Raw genomic sequence first — 19,976 nt, 5'->3', positions numbered from 1 at the left:
GGATGCAATCTATGACAAAGTCAAAAACTGAGACAAAACAATTATATATGCAGCAAATGCATAGTGGCGTAGGAGTGATTCCTTTGTGAGTGACTCTGCTTAGAGCCTTAGCTACAGGAGTCTAAATTTCTGATGCTAATGATTCAGATAGGGCACTGGAGAGACAGACAGCAGACCTAGACTCCTTGGTCCACTGTGTGACCTGGCGGAAGTCGCTTCACAGCTACTTGCCTCAGTTTACCCAGCAGTAAAGTGGGGATAACGAAACCCCCTTTGTAAACAACTTTGGTCTACATTTTAATTTAATTTGACAGATGAAAAGCTGGACATTACGGCAACAACAGTGTGAAAGGCTGCCAGCGGGGAACAACCCAAGTGATGTGGGACACATGGAACTTTGGGACTAAAATGAGTGACCTCCTTTTAATCCCGGGACACAGAGGTATGTCAACCCTGAACCAAGCCCTTAGGGCCTGGACCTGGCTCAGCCCATATCCACGCCAGCCTGCCTATATGCAGCTCCAAGACTCAACTCCTGGGGCAGGTTCAGCCAACTAATGGCCCTCAGAGCCCATTCCAAGGGCCTCGTTCCCAGGGCCTATATCTAACCCCAGCTCAGCCTGCCTCTAATGTCCCATGCTCCGCCCTTACGGGGCCCTCAAAACCCACATTTAGCTGGGCCCAGGCCTGGTTCCCAGAGCCTGTATCTAGCCCCAGCCCAGCCTGACGTTTGGTCCCCACTCCATGTTTGGATCTTAGAGCTTGTACCCTTGGGGGCCTGTGCTTAGCCAAAGCCCTGCCTGGGACTTGGGCCCTGTGCCCAGCCCAGGATCTCAGGGGCTTGTGTCCAGCCTCAGCCCGTGCCTGGCCTTCATGCCCTGTGCCCGGCCCTTGGGGCTCACGCCCGGCCCAGCCCGGCCCAGCCCGGCTCGGGGGCCCTGTGCCCAGCCCGGCTCGGGACCTTGGGGCCTGTGCCCGGCCCCCGCCCTCAGCCCAGCGCGCCCCGGGCCCCCGCGCCCCGCCCGGCTCCTGTCAGTGCCGCTGTCCCCAGCCCGCCCCGCCCCCTTCCCACGGAGCGGGCGGCAGCGCCCCGGGCGGAGGCTGGAGCTCGGGGCGGGGCGCTGCAGCCCTTAAAGGAGAGGAGGAGGAGGCTGGGCCAGGCCGATCCCTGAGGGGTTGGTCCCTTTAAGGGGAGGGCGGGGCATAGCCCCCCGTTTAAGGGGCGGGGCTGGTTGCGGAGCTTTTTTCGAAGGGAGGCGAAGCGGGGGGGACAGAACGGGACGCCGCGGTCTCTTTAAGCGGGAGGCGAGGAATGTGTCGGCGGCTCCTTTAAGACGCGGACGGAGCGGCGCGTCCCCTTTAAGGTTGCCGGGGTGACGGCTCGCAGTGAGAGCGAGGCGCATTGACGTCAGGTTGGCAGGCGATTGGCCGAGAGAGCTGGTTTCCGGTGGGATCTGCCGCCGCCGAGACCGCCGCCGAGGCCGGAGTCCGGGTCGGGGGGAGGGGGGTGAGAGAGGCCGAGGGAACCGCCCGGACCCCGCGGTGAGTGAGGGCTCCCGGGTCCCGCCCCGCCCCGGGAGGCGGAGGCCCCAGGGAGAGGCCGCTGGCCCCACCGGGGAGCACGTCCGGAGCGGCCTGGGTCCGTGGGGAGGAGGGGGGATGCCGGGGGGAGGGAGGCTCGCGGTGCCGGGGAGGCCCCGGGGGAGGGCAGGGCACTGATGGGGGAGGGGAAGGCCCCCTGGAGGGGGAAGGGGGCACTGGTGTCGGGGCGCTCGAGGGGGTCGGGGGGAGGAGGAGGGTAGAGCACGGGGGGGGGGCGAGGAAGGTCCGGAGTGGGGGGGTGGGCAGGGCACTGGTGTGGTAGGGCACCCGGGCGGAGGGCAGGGCACTGATGGGGGAAGGGGGCACTGGTGTCGGGGCGCTCGAGGGGGTCGGGGGGAGGAGGAGGGTAGAGCACGGGGGGGGGGCGAGGAAGGTCCGGAGTGGGGGGGTGGGCAGGGCACTGGTGTGGTAGGGCACCCGGGCGGAGGGCAGGGCACTGATGGGGGAAGGGGGCACTGGTGGCGGGGTGATCTAGGGGGTCGGGGGGAGGAGGAGGGTAGAGCACGGGGGGGGGCGAGGAGGGCCCGGAGTGGGGGGGGGCGAGGAGGGCCCGGAGTGGGGGGGTGGGCAGGGCACTGGTGGTGGTGGGGCACCCGGGCGGAGGGCAGGGCACTGATGGGGGAAGGGGGCACTGGTGGCGGGGTGATCTAGTGGGTCGGGGGGAGGAGGAGGGTAGAGCATGGGGGGGGCGAGGAGGGCCCGGAGTGGGGGGGTGGGCAGGGCACTGGTGGTGGTGGGGCACCCGGGCGGAGGGCAGGGCACTGATGGGGGAAGGGGGCACTGGTGGCGGGGTGATCTAGTCGGTCGGGGGGAGGAGGAGGGTAGAGCATGGGGGGGGGCGAGGAAGGCCGGAGTGGCGGGGGGCAGGGCACTGGTGGTGGTGGGGCACCTGGGCGGAGGGCAGGCCCGTGGGGCTGGGAGCAGTCTAGTGGAGGTACGGCATTATGGCTTTGTCTGGGAGCCTGAGAATTGCGGGAGGTTTGCTGTGCTGGTGGGGTGTGTGTGTGTGTTTTGCGTGGGGTGGGGGAATCTTCTCCCCCCCGCCCCCGTGCACATGTGCAGAAAGAGGAGGTTTAACTTGACTGACTTGCACCCCGGCCTGTGAATCCTGCCTTACCTGATCCCTGGGAGAGGGGCTTGGCAGGGTTACCCCCCAAGTTGGCATAATTTGAAAGGAGATTCCTTTATGTCCTTCACCAATCCCAGTCAATAAACCACAGATCTGCCAAGTTTTGCTTATTTGAAAGTGAGAAGGTATTATAGGAAAATGTTTAGGTTTTCAAGATTTACATTGGATGCTTCAATAAAACATTAAAAATCCATCCCCTTTCTTAAAAAGATTTTTGCAAAGGTTTTCAATGAGACACTTACAATTTCGCTTATTTCAGTCTTTCTGGTTCAGACTGCTGCTTCTCATTAATCCAAAACTAATCTCAGAATGAGGGCATCTCCCTTACAAAGGGATGAGGCTAACATTTCAGTTGCTGTCTGGGGGGATCCCTCACCCCATGTGAGGAGCTTATTTTGTGGTTTGAATGTATTCTGGTTGTTCTTCACATCAGGGTTCCACTGTAGAGGCTTACATTTTGGCACTGGCGATTTAACTAAAAATTAGAGATGGGAACAAGGTCCAAAATTTGGATCACGATTTGTAACTCCCTGAAGTATGACATTGTTTGGGTTCTCATAGTAAAGTCATTGCAATTGCATATGGTGGCTTTTTTAATAAAAAGCTTTGTTACAAAACCTAGAGAGTTCAATGGAAAAAAGTAGGGCTGGTTTGCTTGCTTGACATGTATTCTATTGGCATTGTTTTTTCACAGTAGTCTCTTTGAGCCACTAGCTACTCATGTTTGCTGTCTATCAGCATGATGATGCTTTTTCCATAGACTCTAATTTGTGGGCTGTCATGGAGCCACAAAAGTTACTCTTGGACATTTAATTAGGCTACTTATTGACCTTCAGCATGCAAGTTGTCAAAACAAAAGGGGTAACTGTAGAACTTTCCTCAGTGTAAAGCACGTGTGTGTTGCGTAAACACCACAATGTGTCTGCTTCTCTACATTACTTTTGTTGAGATAAGTGACAAGAATGCAACCTGGTTGAAGTGTTGTCTGTGCGGCATTAACTTTAGTCCTCCTATAATCTCTAGTAGCACATTTCAAAGGAGCATAGTTAATGTTCTATTGACGATATTGCTCTGTATGCTATGTTTGTCAATCTTGTGCCTAAATAGAAAAGCATGTGTAATAGGACTGTAGCACTTGGATTTTTTCAGTGACTCTTCAGATATTAAATATGCAACTTATTTTCTGTCTACCTTTCTTTCCTCCCAAAAGCGGATATTGGGATCAACACACTTCATTGTAAATTCTCTACATATCCACAGCTGTCCCTACTATCTGTGCCCCAGGTAACTTTCTTAAAATGGTGTTGTGGTTTTGGTTTTTTTAAAATGTAACCTTTGAAAATGCTCTTTTAAACATATTTTTACTTTTCTCTGTTTAACCTTTTTTGAGAGCAACTTGAATAAACAAAAATTGGTTAAAGTAACACGTACGGAAATTTTCACGCACTGGAAGTTATGCTACTAATAAATCCTATTTGGATCCTGCATTGTATGTAATGTTTTGAAATCTAATAGTTCTAATTACTGTGAACATACTTCAGAATTAGTGTTTTTAGTCTAAATGTCACCCCATTTTAGTTAACTTGAAGTGGAGCATCTCCATTGGGCAAACATCTGTATTTCCATGTCTTCTATTAGCTGTTAATTGCTACAACTACCAGAGAGGTGACTTTTGCTATTACCTTAACAAGTTTCACCATACTTAAGATATTTTTAAAACTTGCCTCTGTGGTGTGAGAGGGACCTCACTGGGGCAGGAAATCTGGGGTATAATTGACAGCCTATGCCCATATGACTCTATGCCTTTCAGAGTGCTTAGGGGGCTAGGGATGCTGAGTTTCATTCAGCAGGGGAGTGGTAGGGTGGGGGGGGGGGCAGGGGAAAACCACTGCTTCTGTTGGGCCTGTGGGAATTTCTCTAGAGCAACCCAAGGTTCCCGCTTCCTCCCAGATGCCAAGTACATCACCTCTCTGCACTGCTGGACAGAGCACAGACTTGGGAATTGAACATTTATTTTAATTACTAGCCCTGCAGATACTTTAGGATTTTTTTAAAGCAAGATCATTGCAACAAAAGCTAATATTAAGCATAGCTAGGGAGCACGTCAACTGGATCATCTTAATTCTACATGTAGTTCATATAACTTTTTTTTTCTCTAGAACAGCAGCAATGGCAGCCTCTAGCAGCAACACCAGTGAGGAGGAGCGTAGCCTCAGAGAATGTGAACTCTATGTCCAAAAACACAACATCCAGCAGCTTCTGAAGGACTGCATTGTACAGCTATGTACAGTCCGACCCGAGAGACCCATGGGATTCCTCAGGGAATATTTTGAAAGATTGGAGAAGGTAAAAATAAGTCTGCGGAGCAGGGGGGAGAATGCAACAGCCTGAATTTATTTAGTCTCTTAGTTACTTAAAATAAAGACTGAGATTCAGATTTGACCAATATTTTTTATTAGTTGTTTATGTTTGAAACTGAAGCAAAGTATTTGTTTGGAAAAGAAAGTGTTTTTTCTATAGCTAAATGCCAGTTGCTCACTAGTGAATGCTCACTAGCATCCCTATGGCAACCAAAAGTATGCGCACATGATGGTGGGAGAGAGAGAGGCTAGTAAGGAAACAGATTCAAGTTAGCTACTGAAAGTAAAATCTGTCAGTTTGGTACTGGGGTCAATAGGTGGGACATATGGCCTGACTTATGATGACCTACATGATTAAATTTATTTTTATGTACAGCCCTGAAGTATTTTAGTAACAGCCATTCAACTTTTATATTGAGGCCAATTTTCTATAGTGAGTCGTAGGTATAATATTGATTGGGGGGGGGGGGTAGTAATCCTACCTAGTTCATTGAGAACTAACATTTGGTGACTTTCCTCTTGTACTTCAACTGAGACTTGTACCCATGTTTCAAATAGGTAAACTTGTCTTTGCTCTGTTATGAACTTAGTGTTTCTGTTTAATGGCTGGTACATTCTGTCCCAGAGGTGAGCTAAATGATTCTTGCACACACCTTGTGTAAAGTACTCTCGGATCCTTATGATCAAAAGTACTCTGTAAATATGATCTTCACATTCCAGTGCCCACTTTTGCAATTAAGACTAGCCCTATTGAGTGATTCATTATTTAATATACCTCTTTCTTATATCGGAGCATCTTTACAATAGCATTTTTATGTAAGGTGTGATTCAGGGCAAAACTTGGTGTAACTGATCTTTTCTACCAGCATATTCATATCTAGTACTTTTCTGTTGCCTGTTACTATCTGTGGTATTCTGCATCTGCAAACCAATAGTCTTTGGTTAATACTGTGGTGGCTATTGCTGTCACTTCAGATTATATTCAGTTGCAGACACTTCTCTCATTATTTGCATTCTGTAAATCCATATGTATGCTTTTCTCCTTATTCTAAATTACTTTTGCTAATAGTTCCCCCTCTCTACTTCAGTCTGTAGAAGAGTGTAGATCAAACAGCATACAAACTGTGGCATCTGCCTTATGATTCTATCATACAGACCACTATTTAGTTATTGGATCCATCCGTGAATGCTGCAGATTTTAATACAAACTCTGCTATTGGGCACGATATCTGAAGAAAAACCTCCATTGTTTTGTGGCCAGGAACTGGGATAATCTTATGTCCAACTTCCTACATTTTTAACCTGAACATGTAGTTGCATCTTCAAGAACGGTCTCCATATAATGCTTTTAGTAAACTACCCAACTCCTGTAAAGTCCACTGATTGTCAGTGTGGGGTTTGAGTTACTCTAATCACAAGTAGATTCCTAAATTCTGCATTTCAACCTCTTTTTTTTTTTTTTTGTGTGTAACTGTTTTGAATATTGCAAAATTACCTTATTGCATTTAGTTCAGCCTATAGCTAGAATAACTACTGGGATGTAAAAGGGGAAGAGGCAAAAGTTTCTGTGTAATCAGCTAACATGCAGCGAATGCAATATTTAATCTGGCAAAAGAAGCTCAAATTCCTTTAGTAAGACAACAGGTCCTGCTACCTCTGTACTTAAGTGTATGTATTTGTCCATGTTAAAATAACTTAAGAAGGTTTTTTTGTTTTTTAAATGTAGTAAACTGTATTCACTCTGAGTCCAAACCTATAAGAAGGTTGAAAATAATAGTAGTTCAATATTTACATTTCCCCTAAATGGATTTTTGTAAATTTCAGTTAAGGTCCTTCAGTATTATCAAAGATAAATCACCATATATAATGTTAACTGACTCTAGTGCAATCATTTTATTTATCTGATTCTATATCAAAATAGATCTATAATCTCAAATGAAAGCATGTTATGAATTTAAACACTTTGCTTGTCTTGAAGTCCATTTTTATATGCAGACTTGTATTTGAAAAAACAAAAAGTACTCTTCTCTAACTAGTTTCATCCATTCAGGACCACGGATTCTAAACTTGGCCTTAGTGTAACCAGGTGTCATAATGCCTAAATAGCTATCAAATAACAGAGAACCAAAGTTTTAGTCTAGCACAGGATGTTCTCTGACAACTGTGGCTGAAGAGCACAATGCTAAGCACTATTATTAATCACCTCCAACTTCTGAGTGAGTGAAGAGATTTGCAAAGGAATGTGGTCTTTGGATGCATCTCTGACAAAATAGAACTATCTGATATATCCCGTAACCCTGTTAAATGGGGGAGATAGAGGCTGCTGTGGCAATATGGACAAAAAACATACTAGTAAGAAACATTACTTTAAAAATTGAGGCTAAATATATAGCTGAAATAAATACCACTGTTTAGCTCTTCCTTTCTGTAGTTACAGATTTCTGATTACCTCTTCCACATGATGTATCTCTAACCATGATTCATTTTATGTCTTAAATTTAACTTCCATCTGTTTGAAAAAATCAGTTTTGAAACTTCTACCTCAATATTTTTATTTATTTATTTTTAAATTCTTGTGTCCAACTTATTTACCGGAATTCAAGCCTTTCTTCCTCTAAAAAGTATTGTGGTGAAGAATGCTTCTATATGAACCAAACTACTACACTTCAAATAAAATGTTTGTGTAGCTAGTCTACGTGTGGCACACTGACCTTTTGTGTGTTCTACTATGCAAACATGTTACTTAACTTATTATTCTTCACTGGGGTTATTAGCTACACAATACTGTGCCTGGCCTCGTACTCTGGCTTATGAGCTGTAGAAGCTTAGTGTAGATAGTGCATACTACGGTCCATTAGGCAATTGTTAAAAATTGGGCATAACTGTCCATGGGGATAAGAACACTTTTTAAAAAAAATACTTTAAATATAGAACTGGGATACAAAAAAGATTTAAATTGTCCTGTTCCCCTGTGCTGTGCCATGGTCTCCCCCCGCAACACTCTCCCATTCTTAGGAATTGCAGGGCACTTGACACAGTGAGTGTCTTATGTGCAGAACACAGGCACAATGGGGTTATTTCCCTTAAATCCACAACAGCAAGGTGAATTTAAGGGAAGTCTTTCCTTGTTTTAGCATGTGATGGCTTGATGCTAACTTTTTTTTTTCTGAGATGTCTAGAGTGGCATGCTGATTTGCTGGCATCCATTAGAAGTACAAATTGCACAGAAGTCACTGAGACTACTGAGTCCCTTAATGAGATTTGGGTTCAGAAGTATTTAAAATATCTAACTGTGCAGTCCGATAGTTCTGCAAGTGAAAGAATACTTCTTATAACGGCTGATACACTGCTTGCTGGCATGGGAGTGGAGGGCTCATGGGAGTGGAGTGAGGCTGTGTATTACTTGAAAGTATTCCTAACTCTTAAACTTACTAGACTTCAAGTTGTGTTCCTCTTGATATGTCTATAGTATTGGAACAAATAGAGTGGACCTTACTTCATGGATAAATTATAAAACAACTTTTGACATATATTCTGAATGTGTGCGCAGCCATCCTTGGAAGCGGGGTGTGGAAATTGAGTGAATGTTTGCAGATCTTGTCATTATATATGCTGTAGAAAGGATGCTGTCAAATACTGCAGTTTAAACCCTACCTTTATGTCATTGAACTATTTTTAACAAAACCTGAGTGTAATGGGCTCTTCCCTAAAAATAGAAAGAAATAAGTTTAAATATCCCCCTGCTCTTTGAAACATCACACGCTATTTCATTCCTGCATGAGAAGCAGGAAGTGAAACTGACTAAACAGGCCAGTGGAGTTTCTTTGGCCAGCTCAGAAGTATAAAATGAAAACTTGCTGTAATGTTTATCTGCTTTTTCTTTCCAAAGCACTCTGGTTATACATGGCATTTAAGTGGCATTGCATGTATATCCGGAGTGGAGGATGGCAGCCAAGCAGAACGCTGCCCAGCAGTACATGGGAGGGGAGAGTTTGGTCAAGGACGTTGGATCAGAGCCTGCAATTAAAAGTGCCCTGGGATCCAGGCACAGCAGATAGTTCCTCAGTTTTTTAAGGTCTTATCCCAAAGTCCTATACCAAAATGCTTGGAAAAGTTAGCTGAAGCTGTCATGATTTTACATACTTTGGTTCCACTTTTGGTTCTAGCAGTGTCAAATCTGCTACTTAATCTGTTGTCTGCACTGCAGCTGGCAGTGTGATTGTTGCAGCAGTGGTGTTGGCTTGAGCTAGCTAGGTGGGTGCAGATCCAGGGCATCAGGCAGGCTTGACTCGCTCGGCTCGCCTGAGCCACCGCCAGTGCAGCAATGCCAACGCTGCTATTTTTGGTACGCTAGCTTGAGCTGAGCTAGTGAAGTCTGTCTACCTGCACTGGTAGTAGCATCTCCTAGCTGCAGCGTAGACATGCCCTGAGTTAGCTCCTTCAGTGCATACAGAGGGACCAGTATTCGGGGTGACAGTCTAGCTAGATTTAACTTTATTTCAGTTCTAATAGTCTAGTGTGTCTCTCACTCATTCAACTTGACAGGTGATCAGTATGGAATAATATAACGCTTATAAAAGCTAACAAATCTGTGGCTTGGAATGTAAACTAATTGGTGGATTTATGAACACTAACAACCATCCAATACCTCATTTATGTTTCTGTTAAAATAACCTAAGGTTATTAAATACCTACCTGGTCAATGACTTGACCTTGTTTTCCAGCTGCTTCTGTAATGTGGTTTTCTGTCTTTAAAAGCCAACACCCCCCCCCCCCAAAAAAAAAAAAAGAAAAAAACAAAAAACCAAACAAACCTCAGTTCAGGGGAAACTACTGGGTTCACTTGTTGAATGCATCCTATGCAAGCAACAGCAGTTACAGTGGAGTTCCTCCATTGTGTGTTGATTATGTCATAAGAGTGGGGTGAAAGTGCTCCTTTGTTTTAATAAGGGAAATAGACATTTGACTGACTCTTGTCTGTTACGCTACTTTAAAACACAGCAGCCTTAGTGTTATAGAAGTATCTTCCCATCTGCCACAGTATGAGATGAATAGTAGAGAGGAATCTCCTACGTTGGCAGACTGAACTGGAATATGATCTGTAACTAAATTTTTACCCTTGGATTATGTGACACGGAAACATTTCCTTCCTGTTTTAGGAGGAAGCAAAACAGTTGTTGAATCAACAGAAATCTGGGTCACGCTCAGACTCGCGTGAGGATGAAATCTCCCCTCCTCCACCTATGAACCCTGTGGTTAAGGGCCGAAGAAGGCGTGGGGCCATCAGTGCAGAAGTCTACACAGAAGAGGATGCTGCATCTTACGTTAGAAAGGTGGCCTACACTTCAACCATTCCCAGACCCCTGCAAATCTAAGCTTTGATCATATATATGCCTCTCTATTATCCGGGGACCATGTTGCTGTCCTCTGTGAAAAGCCCTGTTTGTTGCCCCAGTGGTGTTACACAAATGCATAGCAAACCACTTCTGCTTTGTGCATCAATTCTGGATCGTGCCCAGCTGGTGTGGCCTCGCTAACCCACATGGTAGGTCTACATAACAGTCATGCCAAGCCATACATGTTGTTTACTCTGGACTGGAGCCTGTATTGTATGGTAACAAGGCTTTGGTTTCACTTGAGCCATTCCCACTTCTGGACAAATCCCATCCTCTTCCTGTCCACGGTCTCACTCCATAAAATCTTCGGATATGTTTCCTCTTGTTTCTTGTCTCTGGCAGAATTTCAGTACAGTGCACTATTATGGTAGAGCAGCTTTCTTCCATTTTTTATGGGTACATTACTACATTTATAATCAGTGCTTTGTTTTTGATTATGCTCTAGGTTATTCCTAAAGATTACAAGACTATGGCTGCTTTGGCTAAAGCAATTGAGAAGAATGTGCTATTTGCCCATCTTGATGATAACGAAAGAAGGTAGGAGCTAATCTCTTAATCTGGCTCTGCTTTGCTATCAGTATGATTTTACTGTAGCTTTTTTAAAGCTTTTAGTGTTTTAAAGAACAAACCTTTTAAACAAATCACAACATGCAAAACTGAACAGCTTTATGAGGGGAGGCAGTCCAGCCACATCGATAACCGGAGAGGTCCTGAAGAATCTCTCTCAAATGTCAGTACTAACACATGTGCATATAACGGGCAACCAAACTGTTGATAACTTTGAAATCTCTTCCAGTGACATCTTTGATGCTATGTTCCCAGTCACCTATATTGCAGGCGAGACTGTCATACAGCAAGGTAAATGACAATGTTTGCATTGATAACTAAACAACTTGTAGGTTGTGAGATTCTGGATCTATGGGTTTGTTCTGCTCTTATGGCTATAAGAACACCTGTTGCATTCAGTAGACCTTGCTTGCTTTTTATGTCAACCACCACTTATGTTGGGGCAGGGCGGGAAGGTGAGTGGAGCCATTGCAGGTAGTCTCTGTCTGTATCAGTGGCTTAAACTGTTTTGATGGCTCTGTAGAGCATACTACAGGTGAGTTTACTGGGGAGAGGTAATGCTGCTGCTCTGTTTCACAACAGCAGGTGTCCCTTTCGCAGGTAGGATGAGGAAATGTGCCTGTGGTGACATTTTTCCCAGCATAAAATAGGGAATGTGCGCTCTTTTTTAAGCCTCATTGAAGCATCTTCCGGCAGGCCTGGTACCAAAGGTTAATATATAACCCCCCCAAGTGCCTTTTTAATATTCCTCTGCCATTTTGTAAAACATGAATCACTTTACAGCTTGTGTGGTGGGTTTTTTTCTTTTTTTCAACTGAATTTTGTATTTTTTTTCCTCCCCCCACCCCCTCCCTTATCTTTAGGTGATGAAGGAGATAACTTCTATGTTGTCGATCAAGGAGAAATGGATGTAAGCTTTAATAATGGCTGAGATTTTAATTGTGTTAGCTGAGAATGTATCCATCCCTTGCAGAAATACTGGTAACATCTTGAGGCCTTTCTTTATGTGGAAATTAATTATTTTTTCTCTGGCCTAACTGTTCCGTTATCCATTCTTTTGGGATATTCCTTTAGAACAGGATCCTTCTCAAGAAAGCTTATTTTGCATGTTACTCTTTGCTCCTTTTGAGCAGCTCTGTGGATGTGGCTGCCCAGCTGTGCAGAATATGAACACATCCTATATTGTATGACTTCAAATGAACAGTTTGAATGCTGACAATGTTTCATGCTGTATGAGCACAGAAACAAAGGGAGAGGAGGTATACTAGGGGTAATCAAGAAAGCTGGACCTTTACAATAAATAAGTAAATCATTGATCATGGTATAATCAAGGTCCAGACTCCAGAGACAAAAATAACAATAGTCCTGATAATAAGTAAATAGACTTTTGCAGTCTGTTCAAAGGCATCTGGCTGCAGCCCACCTATTGACTACCCCTGGAGTATATTCCTGTAGTTGAGGCACAGGACTAGTAAAGACAGACCTGGGTTTTATTCCAATTTTTGCCATAACCTCTTGTGATCTTTTCTGTTTCCCCAGCTGTAAAATTGAGTTAATACTTCACAGGTCTATCAAGTTCTGAGACTTAAGTTCACAAATCCTTGGATGAAAAATGGAATATACCTACAAAGAATTATTATGATAGTACATACAAAGACAATCCTTTTCCCCCAAGTATTTGAAATCTCAGTACAACCTGGAAATGGTGCCAAATTGCTGATTAAATCTCCCGTCTTTCAGGGGTGATCTAAACTAGAATATTTCCCTGTGTAATATAGTCTAAAAACATAGCACAGAGTAAGAGGAACTTTTAAAGTATCTTTGTGGCCAGTTGTTTGCCCTTGTTGACCAATGCGTATTTCCTTTCAGGTATACGTGAACAACGAGTGGGCAACCAATGTTGGTGAAGGTGGCAGCTTTGGAGAACTTGCCCTGATTTATGGAACACCCAGAGCAGCAACTGTCAAAGCAAAAACAAATGTGAAATTGTGGGGTATTGACCGAGACAGCTATAGAAGAATCCTTATGGCAAGTTTTTTTTTTTTTTTTGAATGTATGGGTTGTGCAGTTAATTCAAGGTAGCATATTTACTAAACAGAAATGTCTTTTTGTGACCTTGCGTGATCATTCCAGTTACTCCTGGTTACTAGGGCCTCTGTCTGCATTGTACTGCAGAAGGACTCATATCTTGGATAAAAAGAAACTCAGACTCTGTTAGGTCATGACTAGTAACCATGCTGTCATTCACACAGATTTTGTATATGTCTGGCAAGAAGGGGAGGGAAAGATCTTGAGTTTTGTTAGGTCAAGACAAATCTAAAATTACAAATGCAGTGTTAGATTATTGTGGTATCTGTGCTTATATTTAATCTGCTATAACAGTGTGATTGCTCTTATTGGACTTTGATTCTCCTACCCTCTGTTTTAGCCTGCCACTTCGCTGGTCTGTGTTTAAATAGTCATAAGTGACTAAAGTCAACCGTGCAGCCTAGAATCAACATGAGGCTGATCCAGCAATCTTTACTCATGCCAGTTGTCCCTTATACTTATACATTCTTACTCACATGAGTAAAGGTTGCAGTATTGTGCTATAAATTATGTAATGCATGCATCATAATGGATATGGATAAATATATAACTCTTATCAAAGTTCATTACAAGTAGAATGGTGGTGTTTTTTTTAGTATTTAGGGACAGTATATTGTGCAAGCCTTTGCCTGAGTGCCTTCTGAGAGGTGCTGAGTGCACTCAGATCTCACTGAAATTAATGAGATTTGAAGGCATTGGCACTTTGCAAATTTGGGCCCTTAAAACAGAATATATTAAGTCTTGTTGAATTGGGTGGCCTTTTTTGTGGCTTATCTTTAACTTTCCTTTAAAACTACTACAAAATGAGTAGAAAATAAGCTTATCTTGGTGTTTGCCTGGATATTTTTTTTTTTTTTTTACAGGGCAGTACTTTGAGAAAGAGAAAGATGTATGAAGAATTCCTTAGTAAAGTATCTATATTGGGTGAGTGAGAAGGCTTCACTTTAAACTTTGATGTAATGGTGGATTGTAATGAGGTGGATACCCAGTTAAACCTCTGTCATGGTAATCTGTTAAAACGAATTACATAGTGTGTGCTGATTTTTTTGCATAATCCTAAAGCAATGTCTACACTACCACTTAGGTTGGTGTAACTTATATTGCTCAGGGTGTAAATAAGCCACCCTCCTCCTCTAAGCTACGTAAGTTTCACCAGCCTAAGTGCCAGTGTGGACAGTGTTATGTCAGCGGAAGAACTTCTCTTGCCTACATAGCTGCTGCTGTTGAGAATGGATTACTTAGGTCGAGGGGAGAGCTCTCTCCCATTGGCTTACAGTGGCTCTCTAGTATAGCCATTCTAAGGTCTCTAGTGTAGCCATAGCTAAGACTATTATAATTAAGGTCTTGATTTTTACAAATGTGTATTAACAGAGTAATTTTGAGAGTGGGAACAGATACTGTATGAAGCATACTAAAGACTTTGACTGTTGACTTTGTTTAGAATCTCTGGACAAGTGGGAGCGTCTCACTGTAGCTGATGCCTTGGAACCGGTACAATTTGAGGATGGACAGAAAATTGTGGTGCAGGGAGAGCCAGGAGATGAGTTCTTCATTATCTTAGAGGTGAGTGACTGTTACTTCTGCTTAGTATGTTGAGTTACACAAAACTAAGCATCTGGTTCTAGGAATTTATTTTATTCTCCTTGTGTCTGTGTAAAACTCTGAGGAGAATGACGTGACTAACAGTTACACTTTTGGGTGCCCAGGCAAGGTGAATGTAAATTTGCTCCGCTGTTTTTTATAAATGGCACTTCCAAGAGAGTGAGGTAGCTCATCTAGCCCATAAATCAACCCACTCAGGTACCTGTTAGCTGAGGGAATTGGAAACCCTGGATATCCTCTTTTGGTGGGTGTAAAACTATTCTGGTCCTATACCTGAAGGTAGCTGTAGGCGTTCTGGTATGTGCTATATGCGTCTCTAGATAAGCAAGCATCTCCAGAAACTGTCTTGCTAGTTTCACAATATATGAACCACAATATTTCTAATGACCTGTATAATTTTTTTGTGTGTGTGAAAGTTATCTTGATAATCCATAGTATCATACTGCAGGGACACAGCACCCTCTCAGACCTGCACTATTTCCCTAATTTTTCTGAACACAGAGGAATAGAACAGGAGATGGCTAGTAATGTTTCTTGTTACTGGTTCCATTATCTCTTGAGTTTCCTGCTAATCAAATTATAAGATGCCTGTAAAGTAACAAAGAAGGCGGTAGGAATTCTAAGATGCATGTAAGTACCATCTTAAGGGGATTTAAAGGAGAGACCCAGAGGACTGTTTTAATATGAATGGATAGTGAAATGTATGTGAAGTGTGTAATGGGGCTTTTAATGGATAAGACACTTCCTGTATGACACACTGCACTGAGGCTGAGTTCCTGTGGAAGTTAAAATATTTCAAATGATACTGGCAAACTCCTTTTGCTAATAACTGATTTATTAAAGGGCACCGCTGCAGTGTTACAGCGGAGGTCGGAGAATGAAGAATTTGTTGAAGTGGGCAGACTGGCACCTTCTGATTATTTCGGTGAGTTACATTGCTGCAGGTATAATTGGCTGCGCCGTTGTCACTGTGTCTCCATAGCTGGGTGATATATCTCTTACTGTGGGTTAAGAGGGTGATAGTGGCAGGATGGGTTTGGTTATTTTGCCAACTGTTTGAGAATATCTGTTTTGTTTAACTTCTGTAACTACATTGACGATCCTTTGAGTACCATGTAAATGACTAAAAGCTCAAAAGTCCATGTATTGTGGAAAGGTGGTACCATCTCCTTTAGTTCCAAGGTCTCAACTGTCTTCCATTATGAAGACCGTTTTAGCCTCTGTATTTTTAGCTTAAAAATTTATTATTCTGAAAACTTTCAGATACATTGATAGCGAAGGAAAATATTTAGTTGGATAGAATATAACATTTATTGATTTATGGAAAAATATGTAAATTGATCAGCTTCAAGTGAAGTTTTTCATGTACATACACACTTTCTTCAGGAGGGCTTTAATGGTATATGTTGCACCCGTTAAGGTTGTGACAAAATATACATTTCTTTATATTTTGTGAGTAATATTGGATGTTCTTAACTGTAAAGTAGTTTGCTTTTTGGAGGGACACTAACTTGATCGTGGTGGTTTTTATTTTGACTGACTTTTTTTGCATCCAGCACTCTTTAAATAGTGTAGTGTATAGTTTTGATTTATGACTGTGTCTGCTTTATTTTTAACTCCTCTGAGGTTTAAAGAAATATATCTTGGGATGTCTTCAGAACAATGCAAAAAGTGCACAGGCCTTCTCTCCCTCTCCCTTCCTTTAGTGCAGAAGCCTACCTGTGGCATATTCAGTTTTTCAGCTTTGCTGGTACTTTAATTAGCATACAGCCTCTTGCAGAGCCTGAAGAACATGCGGAGGAGTAGTAATGTGCAGGGTCTTCAGGCAGATGCATGAAACTGGAAGTGCAACTTACTATCCAAAAAAAAAAAAAAAAAAATGGAGGTTGACTATATGCAAAGTAATTGGGGAAAATGACTATTTCCTCATACTTTTCACTTTAGAATTTCTGGGGGTTACTGTTGCTACACGTAGGTACAGAATGTTCTGATGGAAATATAACTGCCAAGTTGAACATGTCTCTGTTCTAGGTATTTAGAATTTGTGATAGGTAACCATGTTGTTACTTAATAACTGTAACAGGTTTTTGAAACAAAGCTTTTTGACTTTGTGGTTTTTCTTAAATGGGAAGCTAGAGGTTTCCCGATATGGGATCTCCATTAGCCCACTGCCAAAGCATATCTAAACTGAGGGAACTGTTATCTCTCAAATTAGTAGTCATAGATTTCAGATCTGGTTGTATTCAAATGGTGCTTTGTTGGGTTTTTTTACATTAAAAAGATGTCCTTGGATACCAGGTCCTTATGTTTTCATAAGATACACAAAGTCATTTCTACAGCATGTTAATAACTATGCAGGTGCTTTACTGTAAACAGTTACCTTTTTTTAACCACTCATTCACTAGAAAAATGACTTGGACCTCCTATGAATTGTGAAACCTGTACAAATAGACAATGCAGCAAACTGTCCTGAACACCCCAGAGTATCCCCAATTTTTTTTCCCTCGAATAAAAGTCTACCTTCATAGAAGACACTATTCTTGAAGCAGCTGACTTGACAATCCCTTGAATAGTTTCTAAGCACTGATTTTGTTATTAATACAACTCTATTCACAGATCTTCCTGATCCGTGCTAAAAACCTGGCGTTCTCTTCTCTGCACTCTTGTAGCAGTTGTAAATAGTATGGTAGCTACAGTTCTTTTAACCGTGTTCTCATTTCCTGTCGTCCCAGGTGAAATAGCTCTATTGATGAACCGTCCTCGTGCTGCCACAGTCGTTGCTCGTGGCCCCTTGAAATGTGTAAAGCTTGACCGACCCCGATTTGAGCGTGTCCTGGGTCCGTGCTCGGATATTCTCAAACGAAACATCCAGCAGTACAACAGCTTTGTATCCCTGTCTGTCTGAAATTTTGCTCCCTCTCAAATACACGCTTCACGAATGCAGACTGCTTTATTCCCTTGTGCAGAGCCACACGGCCACTGGCATTTGCAGCTTCCTGTCTGTTTAAAGAGAAATTGCTTTATCAAAGCACCATTTTTATTTTAGAGCATTAGTTCTGTGCTCTCTGTCCTGTTAAATAGAAAGTTCTATGGAGACCTTTGCTGTTACTGCTTCTCTCTATGCAATGTCTAGTGTCCGACTTGGGCCATTGCTGACTTGCTTTTTGGTGAAGAGATCTCCTGGCACTAAGCTAATTGCCATAGAGTTGGGATGTAACAGTGGAAAAATTTTTTTTACAGATTGTTCATATTTTTAGGCTGTGGTCCTAATCTACTGTCTTTTGAAAAGAGAACTGCCCTTATAATTGAGCTTCTCTAGGTTTAAATTTTCTGGGTACTGTAATCCTCAATTCAATCCTGAGGCATCAGCTGCTAGTACAGCCACAGTTGGAAGTTAGCAGTCGCTCTATACCCTTGTCTACTGGTTCAAGATTGCTTGGTTATGTTTTGTCAGGTTTCGCGTAAAAGCTTTTAAGGTTTATAGTTCTGGTCAACTGCTGCAGATATTACTTAGTTCCCTGACTCTCACTGCAACTGATCTTTGCCTGTCTTGTTGTCAGCTGTGGATTCACCCCTCTAGATTGTTCCTGTTCCTAACCTCAAAAGCCAAACTTTGGGTTAAACACTTAACTTCAGTCACTTGTCGTTAGACTGGCACAAGAATTGTACAACTACCCAGCTAGTGCCAAATAGTAATGTTTGTGCTCTGGATGCAGTGCAGGAATTGGAAGTGTACATTTTGTTTTGCCCTGTAACTTTTGCTTGCTACTTATTTCACAGTTGACTCTGTCCTTCAAAAGATTGTTTGCTCAGTTAACTCCTTGGTACCCGGGAAACTAATTTTGCCTGTTCACAACCAGCATCAGATGCAGGGTGGAGCGTCTAGCCCAATGAGATGAATGGTGATGCTGTGGAGAATGTGAGGCAGAAAAAGTGAATGTCTTGGTTATTCCTGCTACTCAGTTGTTTTAAGTAATGTATATTTTTAAACCAGCCGAAAGTTTTTATCTTTTTAGTTTTCATTTTAAAGTTAGTCTGAACACACATACTGCATCCTCTGTTTCCTGCCCAGCTTTTCAGATTCACGTGAGAAAATATTTTACATATTTTTGGAACCTGTTGCTAAGTCTTAAATGTATTTCAGTATTTACCAGCTTTGTGTTGTATTATTCTGTGCATACCAATATTACCCAACAAATTTGACTGAATTCCACAGTTCAATAATGTAGGCAACTTAAGGCTTCCTTTAAACTGTAATTTATATGAACTAGCGTAGGGTTGTATTTGGGAGTGACAGCAAGCATTTTTGCATTCATTATGCAACTGTTTCTAATGATGGATCCCTTCTTTTTTCCTTTCTGAGGTAATTGGACTTGGAAGACTACTTTCCAGGCTTGTAGACATTTTTTTAAATGTCTGCTCATCAGACATAAATACAAAGTTGAGGGTATCAGATCTTTGCAGTTTTAGGGATATTTTAGAGCCCACAAACTCCCTGAAATGGAATTAATTGTAAAAGGATTATGTTGTGTGAACTATTTGTTTTTTCAAAAGATCTTTTGAGTGGAGGATTCCTATCAGTGCTCTACAGGAGTAAACAAAACTAGTTTTTTAAAACTATTTTCTTCAGTTTTCACTGTAGCTAGGTTTTTTCTTCATATATGTTTAGTTACTTTGAAACTTGATTTGATCCTTGTTGAAGCGCCAAAAAAACACACACACCTATGTAAACTAGTTAGAGCTCCACAAAAAATGCACATTTTTTTATATAAGGCTTTCTAATCAAGTTTCACTATTGCATCTTTTTAGCTTGCTGTTTACTCCCTTTTGTAGTTTTACCTACAAGATTTTAAGATAACTCAGCTAAGTCTGAGTTAAATATTAATCACAGTTATAGCTTTACCTTTGTGTGCAATTTAAATATGTTTGAAACCACAGTTTGGCATAGTTTTGCCTTAGCTAACATTCAGGGCTTTAGAAGTAATCTCTTGCTAGGCCACCTTTTAGCAAAGTTATGAAGTCTACTGCCCTAGAGAGCTATAGTCAACCAGAGGACCATTTTTGTATTGTTATCTGACTATATAAGTCTGATGTACTGTATGTGCTAATATATTATTATTCCTTTTGTTATAGATTGTCCTAATGGCAGGTAAAGCAATAAAAACGATTTAAATTCTTAAATGCAATCTGTCTTTTTTTCCCCTCCCCCTTGTATCTTATTTTACTGTGGTG

General features: G+C 42.5%; 1 protein-coding gene across 5 annotated transcripts; it reads left to right on the top strand.

Moving 5' to 3' along the window:
* Positions 1-1,295: 1,295 nt before the first annotated feature.
* On the top strand, positions 1,296-19,925 carry PRKAR1A (protein kinase cAMP-dependent type I regulatory subunit alpha). 5 transcript variants are annotated; one of them, XM_073312025.2, is made up of 12 exons: positions 1,296-1,412; positions 3,942-4,015; positions 4,891-5,077; positions 10,251-10,424; positions 10,933-11,024; positions 11,284-11,345; positions 11,918-11,964; positions 12,924-13,082; positions 14,006-14,066; positions 14,584-14,705; positions 15,588-15,669; positions 17,477-19,925. In XM_073312025.2, exons 3-12 carry the CDS (start codon positions 4,901-4,903, stop codon positions 17,647-17,649), a joined length of 1,149 nt encoding a protein of 382 aa, XP_073168126.1. In that variant the 5' UTR covers positions 1,296-1,412; positions 3,942-4,015; positions 4,891-4,900; the 3' UTR covers positions 17,650-19,925. The 5 variants fall into 5 exon arrangements, with proteins under 5 accessions (XP_073168126.1, XP_073168128.1, XP_073168124.1 ...); XM_073312027.2 differs by lacking the exon at positions 1,296-1,412 and adding an exon at positions 1,422-1,542 and having other exon boundaries at positions 4,896-5,077; XM_073312023.2 differs by lacking the exon at positions 1,296-1,412 and adding an exon at positions 1,423-1,542.
* The last annotated feature ends 51 nt before the right edge of the window (positions 19,926-19,976 follow it).

The sequence above is a fragment of the Lepidochelys kempii genome, chromosome 14 (assembly GCF_965140285.1).
Source record: "Lepidochelys kempii isolate rLepKem1 chromosome 14, rLepKem1.hap1, whole genome shotgun sequence".
NCBI classification, from domain to species: Eukaryota; Metazoa; Chordata; order Testudines; family Cheloniidae; genus Lepidochelys; species Lepidochelys kempii.
Note: the sequence above shows the minus strand (reverse complement) of the source record. Positions and strands in the feature narration are given on the sequence as shown.